A 23,045-nucleotide genomic window follows, 5' to 3' on the forward strand; every position below is an offset into this window, starting at 1 on the left:
GACTCTGCTTTGCAGGTGTCGCCACCCCCCCCCACTCTGCCATCTCAAGTGGTTGTAAGTAGGGAGGCTGAGAAGTCACGCCCGAGATCCACACCTCCTAGACTATCTGCTCCCCTTTCAAAGGAGGCCTGGGTGCCCAGCAGGGCAGACCACCTGTTAAGTGTCCTCTTTCCCGCACCCAGATCCAGGGCTCGCTGGCCGCCCTCTCCATTCAGCGGGAGGAGAGGCCCGGCTGATTGGACCTGGAGGGGATAGACAAGCCTGGGGCAGATAAGCCCCACCAGCCTCAGCTGCGGCCCCCAGACCTCCCACTCCCCTCCTCATTCCAGCTGGCCAGATCCCTTAGACAGTCGTCAGGAGTGAGGCTGGTTTGCCGACGCCCTTTGCACTGACCCTCTGGCCGGCGCCCAGCCTAAAACCACATCCTGGTGTCCTCCCCCCACCGGCTCTGTTCTCGAGGATCTGCCTTGGAGCTCCCCTGAATGAAAACTGCCCTGGGCTCGGGGAAGAGGGGGTTAAATGAAGGCCAAGGCCGGACGTGCTCTTTCTTGGGGCTTCATAGAGCCACCCATGGGACCTCACAGAGCCAACATTCAGCTGGCTCAGGGTGGTCTGGGAGTGGCTCCTGGACCTCACCTCATGCCCCTGAGCTGCTCTCACCCAGCGGCACGGCAGTAGATGTTTTCCGGAGTGGGGACGGGGAACACAGACAGTTCATGTTCTGGCTGTCCTCATGAGTGGAAATGGAGAAGGCCCCCAAAGGGACTGTTCTGAGGGAGCCCTAAGCGGAGCAGAGGATGCCTGCTCATTCTGCACGTGGCCTGGCCTTGGGTCAGAGGGGAGAAGGGCCCAGGGCTCGGGCTGAAGGCGGAAGGCCCTGGACTTCGCAGGCTCTCCCCTCCCCTCCTCTTCCTGCGCGCTCACGTTTCCCCGCCTTCCTTGTCCTGCCCTCCACCTTCCCCTCTGCCTCCTTGGTCTGAGGCCAGGCTGCCTTTGGCAGGGAGCCCCACTGTAGCCTGGATGAAACCAGTGAGAGACTGCTGGAGAGCACGGAAGCCAGGAAGCAGACTGCTGTCCGCGCTGCGGTAGTGACCGTACAGGGAAGCACAGATGCGGGCACGCAGGAGCGTGTGGGCAGCAGGACTTACCTTTGGGGTGCCCGGGGTCGGTGAACTCATACTTCCCCACGCCAATGGTCCGTAGCATCTGCAGCCCGTGGGCCGAGTCTGACGTGGGGGGCCCATTGGTGGCAGGGGCACCTCCGGGGAGAGTGGCAGACGGCTGGGCCGGCGGCGGTGGAGGCAGCAGGGGCCCCGCCATGTGGCCATTGCCCACAGTGGTGGGTCCTGGGCGGGCCACCTGCCCGACGCCGGGCAGCGTGGAAACAGCCAGGGGCTGCGGGCTGGCATACAGGGCCTGGGCGGGCATGTTGACCACCACGCTGCTCAGTGGCTGAGAGGGCGGCTGTGGGAGTGAGTAGTGGCCTGGCATCAGCGGGAGCTGGGGCCCCACGTGGGGAGGCAGTGAAGGGGTCACCCCAATGACCGGGGCCTGGACGTTCACAGCCGGGCTGAAGGTGGGAGGCTGGGCCACTCCGTAGGAGTGTGCGATCAGGGCAGACTGGCTCCCGGCGGCCACTGTGGTCACCCACGGCCCTGTGCCTGCAAGGGAGATGGAAGAAATGTCACCCGCCAGTTACATCTTCACTCAACAAACACCGACTGTCCCTGGCCCTGGGCCGAGTGCCGGCGTCACAGAGGTGAACAAGAGGCCTGTGTCCGGGAGCTCACGGACTAAGAATCCGTGGTTACAGTGGCACAAAATAAGTGCTTTAGGAGTAGATAAACATGGCTGTGGAGTCTAAGAAGGGGGAGCATAACCTGCCAGGGAGAGGCTGAGAAGCAGCAAAGTAGAGAGGAGACAGTGGAGACCTTCCAAGAGACCTGGATTCACATCTTGGCTCGGCCACTTACTACCTAAGAGCCCTAGGCAGGTCGCTTATCATCTTTGAGACTCATTCTTCCTATCTGTCAAATGGAACTAGCAACACCCACCTCATAGGTCTCCCGGGAAGAACTGAATGATGAAGATGTATTTGACAAAAACTCCCCAAATTAGCAGAATGTCTGGCATGAGTTACATGTTCCATAGATGTGGGTGTTTTTCCTTCCTTTCTGGAGAATCACTGTCTGAGAAAGATGTGGAGAAATCTGGATTGTGAAGATAGTAGGTGTTTGCTGGGCAAAAGGGGAGGGCCAGAGCCTGGAGCCCTGCAAAGGTTCTGTGATGCAGGAAGGGAGAGCCAGGGGTGGGGGCAGTGGGGGGAGGCTGGCAGGAGCTGCTCTCCACGGCCTTGCTGGGGGGCCAGGGTTTGTCCTAAGCAACCTCTGCATGGCCAGCCCTGGGGGAAACAAGAGAAGTTCATTTTGGCTGAACAAAGGGGTCGGTCACACCTCCTGAGACCCCAATTTAAGATGCAAAGCCAGCCGTGCCCAGGTCAGGCAGAGCAGGGCCCCCTGAGCTCAGCTGACATGGAGGTGACCCAAGTGGGCTTGTGAGTGAAGCTGGAAGATGCTGTGACCGGGAAGGTCAATCTGGGTCACCTCTGATGAATAAGTCTGGCTCTAGGACTCTGTCTTTTGAAGGCCACCTTGGTTGTCATGATGCCTGGAGTGGTGGCATAGTCTGAGGAAGGAGAGTGGGAACCAAGGCGTACTCAGGGCCACCAGCTCCAGAGGCTAGAAGGTGGGGCTTGGAGCTCTCTCACAGAAGTACAATTTCGAGGCAGGGCAGGAGCCAAGATGGTGGGGTGACTCCCTAACCACCAGTGCGTACTGTCTCTGAGGAGTTGTCCAAAGGGGGAGCCACTTGGCATGGTGGTGGAGAGCCAGGCTTGGCTTCAGACAGATGGCATTTTAGTCCCGGGTCTGCCCTCACTAGCTGAGTGACCTTAGGGCAAAGCCTTCCCCGAGTAGTTTCCTCATCTGCAGTGGGACAATAATGCCAACTTCGTAGTGTTGCTGTGAGCAGTGAGGTGACACACAGAACAAGGCACATAATAAATGTGCAACAAATAGTTTTGATTTTGATTATGAGAGAGGCTGGAGAAAACTAGAAGCCTACAAATGTCAGTGAAGCAGTGCCAGCAAAATTATAGAACTGGCTGCTAAGGGGGATTGTCCCCAAGCCTGAAGAATAGGAGGTGGCATCAGTGTGAGCTAGCCTGGTGTCTTAAGGACAAGGCATGCCATCTGAAGCTCAGTCCTCTGCAGGACTGGCCAGGGAGCCTGGAAAAATGCATGAGAACTTCAGAGTACAGCTGGCGAGCTCTCAGATAACTCTGTGGTGAACATATAGAGAGGTAGGGCCACAGAGGTGATTGATTCGTGAGCCGGGCAATGGCCCAAAGGATGCTGGAGACATAAAGGGAGGTCTCTAGTGATATGCTCACCATTTTTTATCAATGATTTGGATGACAATATGGAAGACATGTGACCAAGTCTGCAGGAGACATCATATTGGGAAGGTTGGGTAAAGGTCAGTAATAAAAGCAGGCATCTAAAAGATGCTGAGAGTCATACAGGAAGATATTGACAAGGTCTTGCCCTTGGGTCCCCACACCCAGCTGCTTAAGCCAGATTGTGAGGAGATGGACAGGGGTCAGAGTAGCTGCCTTGACAGTCTTGGGGTCTTACTGTTGAGACAGCATGCAACGTGGCTACCAGCAGAGCAGAAGTGATGTGAGGCTGCAATGATCAAGGTAGAGGGGCTGAATGAAGGAGGTGCTACAGACCCCTCGTGGGTTCTTCGTTTTGGGTTCTGGGCACTGAAGGATGCGGAAAGAGGAACAATCCCCAAGAAGGTAAAGGGATTGGAAGCCCTGGGCTTGAGGGTGTGGCTGAAGACTTGGGGTGTTCGTCCTGCAGAAGACTTGGAGAGGGGATGAGCAGGGCTCTTCAGATATCTGTAGGGCTGTGGTGTGGATGGCCAAGCCCACGTGTTCTATGTATCCCAAGGGGAGGTCTGGGATCCAAGGGAGACAGCAGGGAAGGTTTTTGTTATGGTCAGAGCCGTGTAAAGAAGGCCTCCGGTGCTGTAGAAGGTGGTGAGCCCCCAGTCCCCGGGGCGGGGGAGCTTCTCAGTTCTCACGTAACTGTTGGCAAGGCAAGACCTCACTGGAACGGGTGATTTTAGAAATTTATGAATCAGAGTACTGAGGTTTAGGAATGACTAACTATTCAAAATAACTCGAAGCAGATTCAGAGTCACTCCTATAATGTCACTCTCACTCCCTTGTCCTTCCCAATATTTTCTTGAGAAAGGGGTAGAGACACAGCTACTGCCCAGGGAATTACACACAGTCACGCCCCACTCCCCCGCCCCCGTGCCCCTGCCCCCAGTGCAGCCTGAGCTCTGGGCTGCTGCAGGCCGTGGGTCAGGACCTGCTGAGGAGCTGGGGCACCCGGGAGGTCTCAGACACGTCTCGCCCTCCCCTCCGGCTCCCGGCGTAGGTGGCTCTGTCTGCCTGTAGTACACACCTGGATTGTCGCTCTCCCTCATCTGTTTGGAGGGCGGCTCATCAGTGTCCCAAGGCGTGGACTGATTGATGGGCGTCTGCCCCCACCGGATGCTGGTCGTGAGTCCCTGGGACTGACTGTCTGCTTTGGAGATGCCGGGGGCCTGGGGAGAAGCAGAGCAGGAGGGTGAGCACAGCCTGGTAACGGTCCTGCCCTGGCGCCCATCCCCCGCAGTACCCCCGCTGCCCGAGCCCCGGGGCCAGAGGCAGAGACCGGGCCCTGCACCCAGTACCACGGGAGAATGGCAGGGCGTTTTGGTGCAGTAGCAGCAGCCGTGGCCTCGGCTAGACTCCCGCCTCCAGGGACACCCAACCTAACCCGGTGCCTCCTCCACCACCCACTCTACCTGAGCCATCAAAACGGAACGAGCGCTCTGTGCTATGAGAAATGGCATCCCCCCAGTCCTTGGGTCATTAGTAAGCTGCAACAACATGCGCGGGCATGTGTTGAGCACCAACTGTATACTCAGCCCAGGCCCAGGACCACCATGTGCTCAGCCCTTTGACATGTGAGAGGACGGCTCTCCAAAGCATTACCGTCGGGCCCCATCCTGCTTCCACACCAGCCTCCGAGGCCCCAGACTTCCCACTCCACAGAGGAGGCGTGGGAGGGGGTGGACTGGGGCCCCTGGGAGGACAGTGCAGGTCCTGCTGCCAGGGCTGGAAGGCAGGGAGCATCTCCACTGGGACCTTCGGCTCCTCCCTGCAGGAAGCAGGCAGGCTCTCTGCTCCAGGATCTCACTTGCTAATTTAGATATTCAATGAGAAAACAAACCTCAGGGCGAAAACAAACATTAGGACAGCACTGGTCTCCCTGAGCTACCACCTTACCATGGAATATTATATAGGCAATAAAAATCATGTTTACTGGGCTTCCCTGGTGGCGCAGTGGTTAAGAATCCGGCTGCCAACGCAGGGGACACGGGTTTGAGCCCTGTTCTGGGAAGATCCCACATGCCGCGGAGCAACTAAACCCGTGTGCCACAACTACTGAGCCTGCGCTCTAGAGCCCGCGAGCCACAACTACTGAAGCCCGTGCGCCTAGAGCCCGTGCTCCGCAACAAGGGAAGCCACCGCAATGAGAAGCCAGCGCACCGCAAAGAAGAGTAACCCCCGCTCACCGCAACTAGAGAAAAACCCGCGCGCAGCAACGAAGACCCAACGCAGCCAAAAGTAAAATAAATAAATTAAAAAAAAAAGTCTTTGGAGATTAAGACTTGTTTAAAAAAAAAAATCATGTTGACTAAGAATTCCTAATGAGATGGCAAAATGCTTATGCTATAATGTTAAATGAGAAAAGCAGGACATAAAATGACACGCATATAAACTTATCATGTAAAATAATATGTGCAGAAAGGAAGAATCCCAAAATATTAGCAGGAATGTCATTCTTGGGTGAAGGGATTAAGGGAAACTTTTATTCTTTTTGTCTATACTTCTCTGTATTTGCCAAATTTTCTACTGTGGCCATTACCATTATTTATAATATTATAATATTTATAATAAGCAAAAAAAAAAAAAATCCCCAAAACACATTGGATGGCCTGGTACTGGGATAACTGGGATGTGAGGGGGTGAGAGTCTCAAGAGAGATGGTTCCAGGAGCAGTGACCACAGCTTGCAGGAGTGTAGCCGGAGCCCAGCCAGGTTTGGGGACAGTCACAGAAGGGCAAAGGAGCCTCCAGGGTCATCTGCAGGCCTCTCTCAGGTGAGGCCACAGTGCTCTTGCCTCCTATTGGAAGCTAAGTCAGTGACCCAGCTGGTGGGGGGCAGCGCCCCTTTCTGGGCATCTCTGAGCGGCGGGACTGTCCTTGCCAGGCTGGCTGGAGCGTACTCGCAGGCGGGAGGGGGTATGGACTTACTGGGGCTTTGATGCCTTATGCAGATGACAAACAGTGCCTGTATCAGGGCCTGCTGGGAAAAGTGGGAGCGCATCCTATTAGGACCATAAGCTGCGCTGAGCTAATTGCATTAGGCCGTACTTTATCTCCGGCCTGCATTTCAGATGCTTCGCTTCTGTGAACAGTGCAGGAAACAAAGGAAAAGAGTTAATCTCCTGAGGAAAGAACAATTCTGCGGACAAGCTTCCTTATCAGAGGACTCTGCCCTGCTTCTGTCTGTGGGACAGATGAGAGCTTAGGGTAGGCGAGGAGGTTGGGGATTTAGCCACACTCACCAATAGTCTTAGGGAACTTATGAAACAAAAGCGTGGCTTCTACAGCGTTCTCTGAATAGACAGCTTTCCAGTGTGCCGTGTCTGCAGCCCCCTCTGTATTCCCAGGCTCTTGGGAAGCTGGTGGGCTCAGAGGTGCAGATGTTGCTTTTCCCACAATAAGAGGCATCTGGGGGGAAGAAGCCAATGTGATGTCCCATTCGGGGCCCTGTTTTGGGGTGAAGTTTGAATGGGGAGACCCCGGCCTCCTTACCCCTTCTGCCAGTAGGGGGTGCTGCAGCCCCCTCTCTGCGGCCTGGAATTCCCGGAGGCCTCCCAGGCCAGAGGCAGGTTTGGTTTTCCGGGTCCTCCTGCAGTTGCCTTTGTCCTGGCTGAATCAGCACCCAGGCCTGGTAACCTGACAGGGTGGGGAAGGGCTCTGTGAACTTGGAGGCCCTGGGCCTGGTCCTTAGAGCAGCCGCTGCCGCCAGAAGGGGTGGTCGGGGTCTCCTGCTTGAGAGCAGGTAATCAAACTCTAAAACTTCAGGCGTTCCGGGTTTTGCCCTAAAATTGGGGGAGTTTCTGAACTTGAAAAACTGCACACTTTTCCTCAGGCCCTTGATTCTAAAACACTCCTGCCAGCTCGCTCACTTGCGCCTTTGCTGGTCAGGGGGTTTGCTCTTCAGTACACTGGGCCCCTGCTCTGTGGCCGGCCCTGCCCAAACGGGGCCCCCTGGGCTGGGGACGGGCAGTCACTGAGACTCAGCCCTGCCCTCGAGGGGCTGCTCCCACCTATGAGTCACACTCCGGAAGGAAGCTGGGGGTGCAGGGGGTCCAGGGGGTACTGGGGCGGGCCCAGGGCTCCGGGGTGATTGAGCTGTGGCTACAACAGGCCTGCTCTCTGCCTGTGTCGTTCACGACTATGACAAGCGAGATCTTATGTACAAGAAAGAGGTTCTGCTGTGAGAAGGAAAGCAGCCTATTTTTTTTTTTTCTTTAGGGAAGATAAATAAGGACACTCATTCTATTTGGCACTAGCAACTTCTGAAGCTGTGAGCAACTTGTGGTTCAGGACTTTTTATTCATTTTATTGAAAAAAAGAAATGAACATTCCTCCCTTCACTCCCTCCAGAAAAAACACGGACACGGGTTGTGCGCTTCGCCGAGGTGCCTGGACGCCCAGGTGGTGAGGAATGTTGCAGCTGGTGATGTGAGTCAGCTTGGCCTGACCAGAGCCCTGTCCTCCTGCGAACGGGTTCCAGGCCCAAGGTAAACTCGAGGTTTCCAGGTTCTGGAGGCTTCTAGGGGACCGTGTGTGGGTTTGCGCCTCCAGCTTTGAACTTGGCTCCTACTAAGCCTTTCCGCCTTGGTTCAGAGTCCCCAGAAGTCCACAATTCCACCAAAGGCTCTCCAGGCTACCCCACTAGCCCAAATGCCAGGCCTCCTCGAGTTCCAGGGGGGCTGCCAACTCAAGAATGTACAGACACCAACCAGGAGAACAGCCTGGGCCGGGGGGGAGGAGGGCAGGGCTGAGGGAGGCTCCCCTCTCCCCCTCCCACTGCCATCACGGAGGACATCACCGAAGCCACGAAGACATCTGGCCTTTCCCCAGTGTCCCTGGCCTTGCTTCTGCTCCAGTGACATGATGGCACTCGGCACAGAGAGACAGCTGAAGAGAGCCCTCCTCCTGCCCGGCGCCTCTGAGTGGCCCTATCTGCCCATCATCGGCCCAAGCAGGCTTCTCTCTGCTTCCCTTTAATGAGATGCTAATGGGATGCATCATTAACGCAGCAGCTTTTAAACCCCAAGCTCTTGTAAATTTTCAAAGGTCACATTTGTATGGTGGCTGACAGCATCCTGCTTCTTTCAATGGCTGAAGAACACCAAGGACCCCGATCCTTCATGGATGACGCTCTCTGTGAGGGGCGCCATGGGCTGAAGCGCCTGCTGGTCGGGGGGCTGGGAAGCTCCACCTGCGACAAGCCCCCCGAGGCCCCTGGGCTGTGCTCTATCAGCGTGGGGAGAGCCAGTTACACGTCGCCTACAGAGCGGCACTGGGGACCCTGCTCCACTTAGGGGTTGGCGTGCGGGGCCGCAGGTGGTGCCCGGTGCGAAGATGCCTGTGCACCCGTGAAGCTGTGACAGCCCGGAAGGGCTGCTTTTGCTAATTTGTCCATCCAAAGGGAGCCCTTTTTTCTACTTTGCACAAGGGTGCCATATAGGCCAGCAGCATCCCAGGTGGGCAGGGAAATTTGAAAGATGATGGGATGGGACTCCCCGGGGCCTTGCCACGCCTCGCTTGCTCTCACCCCTTGCCCTGCACACATGAGGATCACAGCCTGGGGACACTGCCTTTCAGGGCCGGTACTGACCTGTACTGGTGGGTGGGCTCCATGATGGCAGGGACACGCACGGTGCCTGGCCCAGCTCCTGCCGGCCTGGTGCAGGCGCCCAGGGAAGGCAAGGTCTCTGAGTTACAGTGTTGGCCAACAGTAGGAGTGTTCATCACTGTTGGTTCACGAGTGCGTGAATGCATGGCCTACACTTCAGGAGAGGGAATGATGGGAGTAACAGAACAGAGATGTGGAATCGCCTAGTGCACCTGGGAAGCCTGACACAATGAGTTCCTCTCACTGGGGAGATGACGTTTCCAGACCGTGGAGGCCTCGTGTGCTGGGACCCCCAACACCATTGCCCTGAGCGCTGCTGGAGGCTGCCTGGAGGCCTAATACCCCAATCTGCTGACCCCTCGCCCAGTGCCTGAGCATAGTCGGGGATGTGGGATGCTGAGGTTGACTCCTGCCTCGACGGGGCTGCTGGAAAAACCAGAACTCAGCTTCTTCCACTGTTCACCCAAGGACGTCAGAAGAGAGTGCATCAATGGAGCCTGGAAGTTAGGGAGAGCTGACGTTGGACCACAAAAGCTGGGCAGGGTTCAACAGGGGATGATTCTGGCCAAGGTCGCCACCAAAGGACCCCACAGCAGCTGGTGCATTTGCAGTGGACAGAGCCAGGCTCCAGGGTCCACTTCCGGGGCTCACGTGGGCCTCCTCTCAGGGGAATGACAGTGCCAGCGTCCAAGTCCTTCTCCTGCCCATGAACCTGCCTCCACAGATTGGAACCTGCAAGTCGTGACACTCTTGTCACTCATGTGGTGTGACAGTGTTAGCAGGGACTGCCATCTGCTGAGCATTCCTGAGTACAGCTGCCCCTATCCCTCACAGCAGTGAGCCCCTTCTCCCAAGGGAGCCCAGAGTCCCCCCCCCCAGCCCTCACCTCGCTTTAATCGATCAGACAATACTCCCATGCTCACTCTGGGCCATAAGTACCACTGGACACCAAGGCACACCCCAGCCGGGTGGGGGGTTGGGAAATGGCCTGTGATGAAAAGAGAAGCAGCAGGGAGGACAGTAGTGGGAAGCCTGGAGCTGACTACACTCTGAGCTTCACCTGCAGCCTCATTTTTTATCTCACCGCTTCCCGTGATTCCCACCTAATTTGGGAAAGACAAGCTTTGGTGAGATATCCCCACAACCCCTGGCTCTGGATTCTGAGAGCCCCTTCTGCCGAGGGACTGCTGATGTGGCCTGAGCCCTGCAGTGGACCTTCGGCAATTTTTTTCCTGACTGCCTGGCACCTTTTGAACACCCCCATCTTGCCCCCATCTTGAGGTGGAAGCCAGAACACGTGCTCTGCCAGCTTCCCTTGCGGCTGGAGCACAGGCACGTGCCCGCCCGCTCAGACACACAGGGGTGAGGTTTCGGTCTGGGGGTCGGGCAGGGTGGGGAAGCCAGCACAGCTCCGAGTCCGCGCTCTGCAGAGGCTGGTAGCAGAGGCACACGGATTTGGGAGCACGAGCATGATGCAGGCTCTGGTGTCCTGGGCCCAGCATCAGTGGTGAATGCTCTCATCTCCTTTTTCTTCTTACTCTGAAGCATTCTCAGGGCTCCTCTTGCAGGTTCCCACAGGGCTCCTAGCAGACATGAATGCCCAGGCATCTCTGACCACCAAACCCTGGGTTGCCCTGGGAATCAGCTCCTGGAGGCTGCCAGCTCCAGGGCTGAGCATAGCTGGGCAGACTGCTCCCTGAAAAGAGTGGATGTTTCACCTCCTTTTCAGCATCCCTCTTCCTGCAAGGCACTTAGGGGCTTCGTGGTGCCCAGGTCCACCTGTGGGGACTGACAGAGGCCAGCTTTTGGTAAACTTATTCAGACTGGGGTGTTGGGAACCTCCCAGAGGCCCTCACACTACAAAGGTGAAAGCCCAGGAAAGCAATTCTTACGTAAAGGAACGGTGTTGTAATGGTGGAAATTCAGGCTGGGGGTAAGGGAGAGATATTTTGGTGTCTGAGTTTTTTAGATTACAGCTCCAGGGTTTATACCTAGATGTCTGGCTTTTTAGGACTTGCAGGTTATCCATGAGAGCATGGCTTCCAAGATCACACAGGTAGAGCGTGGACCGCCTCTATGGCAGGGGCCCTCTGACTTGTGTGAGTGCACATAAGAAGATTCCGGGGGGCAGGGTGTTAAGAATTCAGGCTTCAGGACCCCACCTTTAGAGCTTTTGATTCTGTAGGTCTAGGAGGGACCCCAAAATGTGGTTCCTTAACAAGACTACCAGGTGATGCAGGCTATGGACCTCACTCTGGTGGGGGTAAGGACAGTCTTGACGTTCAAGTTCTCAGACCCGTGTGCCCCAATGTGGGGAACCTAGGAGCTGATCCTGCTGGGCAGGTCCCGATCGGGACAGACTTTTTGGTCCTGCTCATGTGGCTCATGGGAGCCAGACAGGTGACACCGTCTTCATGGACCCCTGTTCCCAGCATAGGTTCTAGGGGTCAGAAAAACGTGTTGACAGACACCAAAGCTGTAAGTCTGTGACCTCTGGGAAGAGCAAATGACATTTATGGGTCTCTCAGTTCTCATTTCATGATTGCTACTGAACTACAAACAAGAAAATAATCGCAGTTAAATCCCCACTTGGGGCCGGAGGAGGCTCTCCTGAGCCCCTCCTGCCCTCATTAAACAGGCTGCCCTCTCTGGCCCCCTGAACCCAGGCCGCGCCCTCGGCACCCGCTTCGGTGCAGCGCCATAATGCGCTCTGGAGCCCGATGAAATTTCTAATAATACTAACCAATGATGTGTTAAATTGAGACACTTCTGGCTCACATTCTGGAAACTGCACGATGGTTTAAAGGACCAGTGCTTACCTTTCTCTATCAATTTGCTGCTAAATTACTGCTTTCGGAGCAACTTACAGAAAAGTAATTCTTTATTTAAATTTTAATTTCAAACTTGTCATTTTAAATATATATTCAGATTCCAATCATATTCTGGAATATGATGATGTCTCTGGAGGGCAAGTGTTCCTACCAGGAGCTGGGTGGGGGCAGAGGATGTGATGGGAGGATGGGTAAGGGAGCAGAGAAAGCAGGTCTCCACCCCAGGGGGCAGTGTGGCGAGGGTCACCATGTGCTGGGGTGGGAGACAGCACTACAGAGGCCCGTGGTCAGCCTCTAACCTGGCCCTGCGATCCCAGGCAAATACTTTCAGTGGAAACCACCAAGCACTTCCTGTGCCCTCTTTCTCTTACTGAATCACCATGAGGACACAACAGACCCCAGCCATGAATGGATTCAGGCACAGATGAGGTGGGGCTGCCCTGCTTGCCCCCATCCTAATGGCTCACGTTTATTGAGCACCCTCTACATGCCAGGCATGGGCAGGATGTGATTTCTTTCCCTGAGGAAATCTGTGTTCTCACCTTCATTTTACAGATGAGAGTAAGAAGGCCCAGAGAACTTCAATGACAGCTACAGCCTGCCAGGCTTGGGGCGCTAAGCGAGGCCTGTTCTATCCTAAGACCCTCAGAAATGCTCTGTGATGGCTGGAATGTTCCCAGGCCCCCCCTGCTGTGGTTGACAACTCCATAAATGGGCGTAGTCCTATCAAGCCCGTGCCTCGGGCCCGTACCCACACTACCCTTTTGGGGTTACACTTAGAATCCCTCCTCTGGTGTCACAGGAGTACCAGCCATGGCCTCTCCTTCTCCCACCGTGTCCAGCCCAAGTGGGCCTCCTGCTCTGACCCCGACAGCACCCTGGGGTTGGGGGGCCAGATCCACTGGTCCTTCCATCATCTCTCCCACTCCCTCAGACACCCAGACCCTAACCCACCACTGACATGTTCCACCAACCCCTGCCAGTGAGGTCTCGGCCCTCTCCAATGGGGCCAGTTCTTCAGTCTCAGACCAGGGCAGCACAGACGGACATCTCCGCCCTTCTCCAAAGCCAGCAATGCACTCCCACCCTTCACGTCCCCTCTCCCTCCCTCTGATCAGCCCCTTCCCCTTGGCTGTCCATCACGGGCACTGAAAAATCCTTGTTCGACCCCTTCACCTGCCATTCCAGCATCCATCTACCTTCCCTGTCCCCCCTCCACCTTTTGTGGTCACCCCCTCCATGGGATTCAGGACACCTGGTACCCACTCCTGTTTCCCCTCAGTTTTCACTGTTTAACTCTTCCCACCCCTGCACTTCAGTGAAACCATCCCCTTTAAATGGACAGTCATCCCCTATTGCCAAACCCAGTAGCGTTTCCCCCTGCTCTCTCTGATTCCTAACACCAGCTTCCTCCTCCTTCCTACTTGAAACTCTTCCCTTCAGTTTCTGTACCAATGCTTTTTCTGGTTGCTGTGTTGTTCACTGGCCTCTTCTCTTGCTGGTTCTCCAGCATGGATGTGTTCCAGGGCTCACACCAGTGTCGCTCTGGCTCTGGCCCCTTCTCTCAGGTCCATTTGGGCCCTATCTTCTTTCATAATTATTTTTCTGATATGAAACATCTGTGTGGTGGCCATCATCTCTGGTAGAACCCAGCTTCCTATAGTATTCTGGAAGTATGTTTGCTATTCCCTGTTCCAACATCAAAGTCTATACCTTGGAAACATTTTTGCTGAAAGATCAGCTCAGATGGCCTCCCTTGCAAATGTAAAGCAACTGCGGCTGGGGCTGGTTTTTGCGCCGTGCTCCCTCGCGTGCCCTGTCCAGGCCCCCAGCCCCTTCCCCCAGACCCCCTCCCAGTGGATGGGCCCCACGGACAAAAGAAATGATAAATCTGGTGGAACCTTACAACTCAAAGCTTTCAACTTTCCTCTAACGACGTTTAACGGAAAACTTCTTAGTCCCATTTCCAAGTAACTTTTCATCCATTACAAAACCCCACAAAATTTTCAAAGGGGCTTTGAAATAAGATCACCTAGAAAATAAAAGCCCATCACAAACGAAAGTCTTTGAAAAGAAAGAGGCCTTTCCTGTGCTTCAGCTCCCCTCTGATATCAGTTTCCCTTTCATTCTGCTGAAAGGTGCAGGGCAGGTCTGGCCCTCAGCAGACGCCTGTGATGTGAGGGAGCCAGTGGCCCAGACGGATGGATGGGGACGAGGAGGAGAGTGAGGGACACCTGTTCGCAGCGCTGGGCCAGGCCTTTCATCGCCCCCTTCAATTGGCCCTCACGGCTCCCCTGACAGCTGTGTTCCTTGGAACCTGCCTGGCCTGCTCAGAGGCCCAGCTGCCCTGCTTGTTCCCGCTCAGCTCCACACTGGTGACAGCGCAGCTCCCTCCGGAGCACAGAGACCCATCTTCATTCTTGTCGCCAGAGTGGGCGGGAAGGTAGGCGAGGCAGGGGCGGCCCTGCTCTGATCTGTGGTGGACGTTTCCCAGATGCTGGCCCTGCAGGCGAGGACTCTGGGACCACCCCTCGACCTCCCAGCCTCAGAGCCTGTGACCCGCTCGTCCTCCCAGGGGGTTGGCTCCAGACTCACAGACACACATCACACAAGAGCCACGTCAGGAGCCTTTGTTATCTTCAGATTTGAAATCCTCAGTGAGTCTGGCGAGGAAAAGTCCTCCGCACAGGGCAGCTGAGCTGAGAGTGGGTGCGGGGATACGCGTGGGTCTGTTGCTGACCCGGCCGGGCCCTCAGACGCCTGTGCTCTGAGCGCCCGATATTCATTTGGGACCAGGCCTTCCTGGAGTTGGCTCTGAACCACCCCGGGCGGGGGAAGCAGCAGGCTCTCAAGAACGGCTTGGCCAGGGGCCAGCCTGGGCCCTCTGCACCCCAAGGCCCTCCCAGCCCCTCCCCAGAGAGCATTCTAGGACAAACTGTGCTTTCCTCGCGTGGAGGACCCACTGGAGCCAGAAAGAACCCCAAGAATGAGCACTAGCCGAATGTCTGCGGCTTCCCTGGGGTCCTTTCTTCAACAAACACCTGACACTCCTATTCAAATCCACCGTCCACCTTTTGAGTCGTGGGTCTGGATGGAGTACCTTGTTTGTTGTTACAGACAAAGGCTCGCCGGCGAGAGGGAACAGTTCTGACTTCTGAGCCCTCTGCCTTGTGACTCTCTGGGCAGAAATCGACTGAGAGCTTGACTCTCACGCCTGGTAAGACGGTCCTGACACAGACATCTTCGGCGAAGATGTTAGAAGCCTAATAAGAGAGAGGATTGTGGCAGGGCCACCCCGAGGCCAGGCAGGACAAAGAAACAAACAACATAGCACAAATGTCGCTGCGAGGCGGCTCCTCAGACGGGGTGGCACAGCTGAAGGAGCTGTTTTCCTGCCAGGACTTCAAGACTCATGGAAGCAAGTCAGTGCCCGAGTGTGCGTCTCAGCACTGGAGCCTAGATTCCGAGGCAGTATAGGGCTGGGAGCCCGGTGGGTTGACCAGCTCTGCGGTGGAATCTTCCAGAACGCTTGAAGAGGCACTCAGTTGGCATCTTCCCGCTGCCTGGTGCTTTCTCTTTGCTATCTCCTGCCCAGGCTCTCTGTGAGAGCAGTGTGCGGCCAGGCAGTGTCCTGAGGGAGGGGTGTGCCCTCTGGCCGTGGTCCAGCTCAGCTACGTTAGTTCAGGACTGAGGCCGTTCAAGTGATTTTTTTTTTTTTTTTTTTTAAAGGAAATGGCATCATTCAGCTCTACCCCATCTTTTCATGCTTCAGAAAGCTTGCTGGGGCAGACAGATTCTATCTAAACTCATTGGAGGTCCAGGTGCGAAAGGGAAAGTGGTGAAATCCTTAAGAGGTGGTGGAAGGGCGGGAGAGACAGGGAAGCAGCCCCTCTTGGGGTAGACAGACAGATAGGCTTCTCCAGAGGGGTGACATGGGAGGAGGAGTAGTGACAAGAGCAGGGTAACGCTCTGGCCCTGCCCTGCAAGAGGATGCGGCAGGCACTGTACCAACCCCTGGGGCCACCGGGTTGGACCCATCATGGAGACGGCCTGAGAGGCTTTCTGCCTGTGGCTGCTTGCTGTGGATCCTGGGTCACGGAGAGGGTCCCAGACAAACCCCATCCACTGGCACCCCTTCCTCAGCAGGCTACCTGGGCCAATGCTCCCTTCCTTTCACCTCCTTGCAGGGCTGCCTGGATACCACAACTCCATCCATTTGGTGCTGGGGCCCATTGCCTCAGATGCATCATTCAGTCACTCATTCATTCACCCACACTTACTGAGAAGCTAGCGTGTGGTTGAGACAATGATAGATAGTCTCTGGCTCAGGGGAGTGCACAGGCTATAGGAGAAATCATAATTATAACAGCTAATATCTGTCAAACCTTGAGATGTGCCAGTTTACAACACTCAAGTCCCAAGAGTTCTCTGAGTCCCAGAAGAGTGTGTTCACCTCCATTCTTCACTGTATTAGCTTGGGTCGCCGTAACGAAATACCATAGATTGGGTGACATAACAAGAGAAATTCTCACAGTTCTGGAGGCTGGAAGTCTGAGATCAGGGTGCCAGCATGACAAGGTTCTGCTGAGGGCTCTGTTCCTGGGCTGTAGTAGGCCACCTTCTTGCTCTGTCCTCACACGGCAGAGAGAAATTTCTAGTCTCTTCCTGTTCTTATAAGGACAATAGTCTCATTATGGGGGCCCCCATCCTCATGATTTCATCTAAACCAAATAATCTCCCAAAGGCCCCATCTTTAAAGACCACCTCAGTGGGGGTTAGGAACTCAACCTTATGAATTTGGGGAGAACACAGTTCAGTCCCTTGCATCCACATAGCATGCACGCCATGGATGCTGAGAAAACGCTTGCCGAGTTGAGTTGAGCTCTATCTGCCTGTTGCTTCTCTGCCTCACTCTGTCCACCAGACTCCAGGGGTGTTTAATGGAGGGCCACCCACAGGCCTGACCAGCGTTCACTTGGTCCTCCCACCAGCCTGAGCTCTAATTTTCCGGTGGTTTGCTTTTTTCTCTCACAACATAATCTCCCTGATCTCTAGTCTTTCCCGAATGCTGTTGAAAGCCTTGTTGTATTTATCTCCGGAGAATCCGCCGTGCCCCTATGCAATTTTCCATTGTCATGGTTCATTTTAATTTCCTCTAAGGCTGTTGGCCACTCTCGTGTTCAGAAATAGCTTGTTCCACTTAATAAAAGCGCTTAAATATACAGACATGAGAAGATTCCTTTGCTCGCCTCTAAACATCACAGTAAGTGGAGATGCACGCCCTGCCTCGTGCAGTGAGGCTGAGCCCATGCCAGGTGGCTTCCCAGGAAGAAGGAGCTCGGAATCAAAGGTACAAGGGCAGAAGCAGGATCCGAAAACTTCTGGTGGAAACCCAGCCAGCCTGGGTGGCCACCCATGGAATCGTCCAGCTGACAGCACAGGGTTTCCTGAAGTTCCTCCCATCTCCATAATGATCAGAGCTCTGGCCCCGCAGGTGGGAGGTCTGGGTTCGAGGCTGGCACCACCTCAAATAGAACTTGCCTTGTGACCTTGCACAAGTCAATTTACATGTCAGAGCCCCTACCTCTTCATCTAGACAACTGGCCTGGTAATCCTCCTTCCAGAGACTGACTTCAGTGAGGAGTAGAAATCCCCCATTTCCAGGGCTTATCACAGAACCTGGGGCAAAGCAGGGGGCTCAGCAATGGCAGCTATTATTGCTATTGGGGGAACCCAAGAATGCAAGAAGGATGCCGTGCTCAAGGCATCTGTCTTGCACATCCATTTTCTCTGGGTTGCTGGAGCCAGAGAATCCCCCCAGGCTATGGATTATCAAGAAAAGACACAGGAGAGGAAAGCAGGCTGGGTTGTGAGTCACATGCCACATCTACCGAAGCCTAACCATTTGGCCATAAGACCAAAGCCAGGGTATTACAAGCTCTGGTGGCAGCTGGTCTGACTTGCAGGTCAAGGTCTCAGAGCTGTGCTGGGCTTGTAGACCCAGATAGGCAGGCGGCAGGGTCCCAGGGCACTTTTCTTTGGCTTAAATAACAGCAGTGAGGAACCAAGAGTCTAGGGTGACTGGCGGATGAGAACAGGAAGGGAGAGGCACAGGCACTGACTTAAAATCCCTGATAGAACGGCAGCTGGACATTCACGTGGGTGCACAAGTGTGCACACACACGCACTTGCCTACCTACACACACGCCTTCCACATTCCCCCACAGATCCCCTCCCCGCCCCAAGCCCCAGCCTGCTTGGGCAGCCGGGAGACTCCAGCCCCCCACAGGGCAGGTGATGCTGGCAGACACCCCCGGCCTGCCCCACGGAATCTTTTTTCTCCACCGGCTCTGAAGCACAGAGTCCCCCATGGCCACTTTGAGCTTCCCTCCCAGACACTTTTTCCTAAATCCGTTTCCAATCTGACTCATTTCAGTTTTAAAACAAGAAAACATCAACAAACACGAGGAAGGGAAACAGATGGTAACAATTACAGGAGGGAGAAAACAGCCCGTTCCCTCTACGAGGGGCAGGCAAACAGATTGATCCCAGACAGTGCATCATTCCCAGGCCACAGCTGGGTAAACCTGGGCACAGGGCTCCAGGGCCCGTCCCCACTGCAGGGCACAGGCCAGCACTGGAGGGGCCTCAAAGGCCTCCAGGCACCACAGGGCAGGCCCACCGGAACCTGGCAACGGCCAGTTCTCCAGGGAGGGAGGGAGAGACGTTCCAGCACATTCCAGGCAACCTCACTACCTCTGACGCCCTGTCTGAGGCCTGAGATCTGTGTGGGCTGGCTTTCTCCCCTGTACACCGGGCCCGCTGGGACAGCAGAACTCTGTCTTACCTACCAGATTGTGAGCTCCTCAGGGCAGCCTGGGGTTTCTCACGGTTGGGGGTAGTTAGACCTGGGCGGCCTGGTTCAAATGCAAGTCCTGCCACTTACAAGTGCGGTGAGCTGGGGGCAAGCTAACGGACCTCTCCATGCCCTCCTTTCCTCACCCCTAAAACTGAGGTAAGTCTAAACCTACACCATAGGATTATGAATTAGCAAGTGCAAAGGACTTAGACCCCTGCTTAGCACACAAGGGCGGTGGATGCCGTCTTATTGGTATCACCCATGCGGACAGCCGGCTTCTTGTCTGGCACTCAGATAGCGTCGGAAAGGCCTGCCGAGTAGAGGGATGAGGAGGCGGGCCTGAAGCTGGGTCCTGAAAGATGTGGGCTTTCCAGGCAGGGGAAGCCAGCACTGCAGTTAGGGCTGAGAGGATCAGCCCACATTGGAGTGGGGTTTCCAAGGGTCTGGGAGCAGACGGCTAGGTCCGGGGTCCCGAGCTGGAGTTCGCCATCCTCCCTCTCCTGGGACCACCATTTGTCCATCCTTTATGGTTTGAGTAGGACGAGGACTGTGCCCTCCAGCAGATCAGACTGGAGGAGAGACAGGCAAGGAAATGGGTCCAACCTGGAGAGATCAAGTGCTGTGACAGAGGGGGGCACCTACCCCAGCCGTGTGTGTCCAGGAAAGCTGCCTGGAGGAGGGGGCTGAGTCCTGAGCCAGAGGAGGAGGGACGTGTTGGGGGTGAAAGCAGGGGGTGATGTGCTATTCTGGGCACAGGGAACACGATGCCTTTGGGGTCAGAACATAAGGTTGTCCAGAGTGGGGAGTTTGAGTCCCTGTTCTTTCATTTCCGAAGTCCCCCAGGCAAGGATGGAACATTTCTGAGCCTCAGTTTCTCCACCTGCACAAGGAGAATGATATAGTCCCCACCTTCTCGGGCCTGAGGAGGGGTCTGTGTAAGGATGTACAGCGGAAGTGCCCGGTTGACTCCTGGCACTGTGAGGTGCTCACTGCAAGGGGCCGCTGTTTTGGCCTCATTTGCACACACAAGCTTGCACGCGGCATAAACACTCCCTAGCGCAGCAGTAATTGCACTCCTCACACGCGGCTGTGGACTGAATGTGTGTGTCCCCCCCAGAGTTCAGATCCTAACCCTCACGTGATAGCATTAGGAGGTGGGCCTTTGGGAGGAGATTAGGTCATGAAGGTGGAGGCCTCATGAGAGGGACCGGTGCCCTTAGAAGACGATGAGAGAGCCTGCTTCCTCCCCCTGCTCTCCACTGTGTGAGGCCACATGGGGCAGTCAGACCCCTGAAGAGGGTCCTCACCAGAGCCTGATGGTGTTGGCATCCTGATCTCAGCCTTCCAGCCTCCAGAACTGCGAGAAATACATGTCTGTTGTTTATAAGCCACCCAGGTTATGGTATTTCGTGACGGCAGCCGAGCTAAGACACACGTGAACCGCCCACAGTTCACACACACGGGTACAAAGAGAGAGCAGCTGGCATGCACTGATGCCCCGTATCTCCCCCTTTGTGCTGACACATGCTCCCACCTCCCCCAGCCTGCTGGACTCTGCTGAGCCTCTAGCCCTTGGGGATGTACGGTGGCCGCCCCTGTGCCAGGGCCCTGGGTACCAAGAGCTGCATTTAACCATCACAGAGTGACATCATTCTGGGCTCATGTTGAGTGTTAGGCAGAAGGAGGCTGCGGAAGTTTCAGGGCAAAGGGGAGGAGGGTAGGACCTTACCCCTTTCCCATCCCCTCCCAGGGCCTGTTACTCATAAATGTGCATCAGGCAGCTTGTCTGGTGAGCACTCCCCAGATGCACGGGGGCAACTTTTGCTGCACATTTTTTTGGCGGTGCCTTCTGTTTTAAAATGTATGAATGCTCCCCTTGTTGTCCTGGGGGTTCAGCATTTTCACATTCTTTCCAGGCTGCCCATTTCCCAGCCTGGAGGAGTCGTTCCCATCAGCACCGGGGCCCAGCATGCTCCTTTCCTCCCAGATGCTCCAGACGCGCACGGCCTTTCCCAAGTTTCCCCCGGAGGGCAGCAGCCTGGGAGTCGGGGGGCCTGGGGTCTGGGTAACCTGGACTAGACCCTTCTCCCCTCTGGGTCTCACTGGAAAAATGGGCAGTTGGGAAGCAGCAGCATCTTAGCCTGGAGGCCTCTTCCATTCTCTCCCCTGGGCCGCCTCACTCAGGTGGGCTGAGGGGGCGCCTGGGGCTCAGTAGCTCCCTGAACGCGGGTGCCATGATCAGGACCGGCTTGCCCATGGCGTAGTTCTCATGCACGGCGTACATTGGCCTCTAGGTCCATCTCTGTGGGCTTGGCCTTCTCTCTTTAACTGTTGGTGTTTCTTGGGGTTCTTTAACATTCTTCTCATTATCGCCTGGTTGCCAAATCTTTGCCACCTTTAAATTCCAGACCCCACATATTCAAATGCCTCCTGCACACCTCCACTGTGTGTTCCACCTGTACCTCCAACCCAGCGCGTCCCCTTGGATTCCCATCTCTGCTTCTCCAGCCCAGACCTGCTGTCTCTGCTGTGTGCTCGGTCCCAGAGCTGGTTCCCCCACGCACTGTGGTCGAGGCGGGAACAGGGACTCAGCTTTCACAGCCCGGTCCCTGTCGCTACGCTCTCCACCCGCCAGCAGCTTTGCCGAAGCTCTCCTCAATATTTCTGTAGCAGCCCTGTCCCCCTGCCCCCCACTTCCGCCTTCCACCTGGCCTTCCTGTCACTGTGGGGTCTGCCCTACCCTGATCCTTGTGTTGCGGGTGTTTTTCTAAAATGTAAATATGACCACATCACCCCTGCCTCTAAAACCCTGAAGTCTTGAAGTCTAAGGGGTAAGTCCAAACTCCCCGATGTAGTTCCCAAAGCCTTCCTGGTGTCCTAGGTGCCATCTCTCGTCACTCCTACCCTGGCACTTTGCTGCTTCCTATCTCCATGCCTTGGCTTAAACCCTCCCCTCTGTGTGTCCAGTGGGCTCCCCTTCATCAAGGCTCACTCCATCTCACCCTTGAAGACTCAGCTTGGGCATCCTCTCTTTGGAGAAGCCTCCCCTGAACAGCCTCCTTCCCCAGCCAGGCCACATGCATCACCTGGGGTCTTCTAACACCCTCTCCAACCCTCCCCCTTGCGGGCATGGAGCCCCCATGTGCTCCTGGATTGTAATTCTTATTTGCTCATCTGTTCCCCAATAGACCATGAATTCTTGGAAGTCAAGAATCTGCCTTATCGCCAGGATAGGGTCCAGCACATAGTAGGTCCTCAGTAAAGATTTGAGGGGTGAATGAAGGCTTATTAGGGAAGCTTCTCCATGATGTTTGAGAGGGGGGGTGGGGATGGTCTGCATTTAATGCAGTTGCTGGCTTCACCAAGGCCCCAGAAATGCCTCCATCTGTCTCTTCCTGGTATGATTCCAGGGCAGAGTGAGTTTCGAGTCCTTCCTAATCAAGCTGTCAATAGGGAGTCCTGACACCAGGCATTGATTTTTCGCCAAAGGGGAGGCAGCTTCCCCTCTTCATTCTGCGTCCCGGCAGTTAGTTCATATTTGTAGATCATAATCTCTTCTGTCATCGCGGACCATGGCCTGTTTCTGACCACTGGGACCAAGTTTTCTAAAATCAGTGTTAGGGCTCCTGTCACTGGGATGCTTGGATTTCAAGAAGAGCCACAGCCAAGGCCTGCAGGAGTGGACCCATTTCCCAGATCCATTTCTCCCATGCCCCAGTCACGTTGAGGCCCCAGACCCCTCTTAGTGCACCCACTGCCCTCAAACTATCCCACTGGCCCAGGCCGGGATCAGGCACTTACACTGCAGGAGGAGTGAGCCCCAGCTCTCAGCTCAGCCCTGGCGATGTCCCTAGGTGTGACATATTAGACTCAGAGCCTCACCTGTGGTGAGGACAATCACAGACCCATTATTTTAAAGCATGCCATTCACATTTTCCTTTCCCTTCTAGCAGGGGGTGAGCAGAGGGGCAGTCACTGAGTCTAGGGGCCAAGGACCAGGGGCTCTGGTTGGAACTGGCCTCCTGCAATAGAGAGGCCAAGGAGCTGCAGCTGCTGCAGGTGTGTCTGAACAGCCTCAGGTCTGGTCCAGGGACAGTGGGGTAGCAGGCAAGAGGTCAGAGCAGAGACCTGCGAGCACATGGGTTGCGGCCGAGCTACCACATGTATGTGGTTGTGCAGTGCCCTTCTCTGCTCACTAAGCCATGTGCCTGGGGCAAAGGGTCACGTCCGCCTGGAA

General features: G+C 55.4%; 1 protein-coding gene across 4 annotated transcripts in view; it reads right to left on the minus strand.

Moving 5' to 3' along the window:
• KLHL29 (kelch like family member 29) overlaps window positions 1–23,045 on the minus strand; it is a 311,822-nt gene that overhangs the window by 63,845 nt on the left and 224,932 nt on the right. For all 4 annotated transcript variants that reach the window (XM_059893549.1, XM_059893547.1, XM_059893546.1 and 1 more), the window contains 2 exons: window positions 4,539–4,680; window positions 1,149–1,661 (listed from right to left, as the gene is read on the minus strand). In XM_059893549.1, coding sequence (XP_059749532.1) covers window positions 1,149–1,661; window positions 4,539–4,680 — 655 coding nt within the window. The remainder of the gene's footprint in view (window positions 1–1,148; window positions 1,662–4,538; window positions 4,681–23,045) is intronic.

The sequence above is a fragment of the Balaenoptera ricei genome, chromosome 13 (assembly GCF_028023285.1).
Source record: "Balaenoptera ricei isolate mBalRic1 chromosome 13, mBalRic1.hap2, whole genome shotgun sequence".
Lineage (NCBI taxonomy): Eukaryota > Metazoa > Chordata > Mammalia > Artiodactyla > Balaenopteridae > Balaenoptera > Balaenoptera ricei.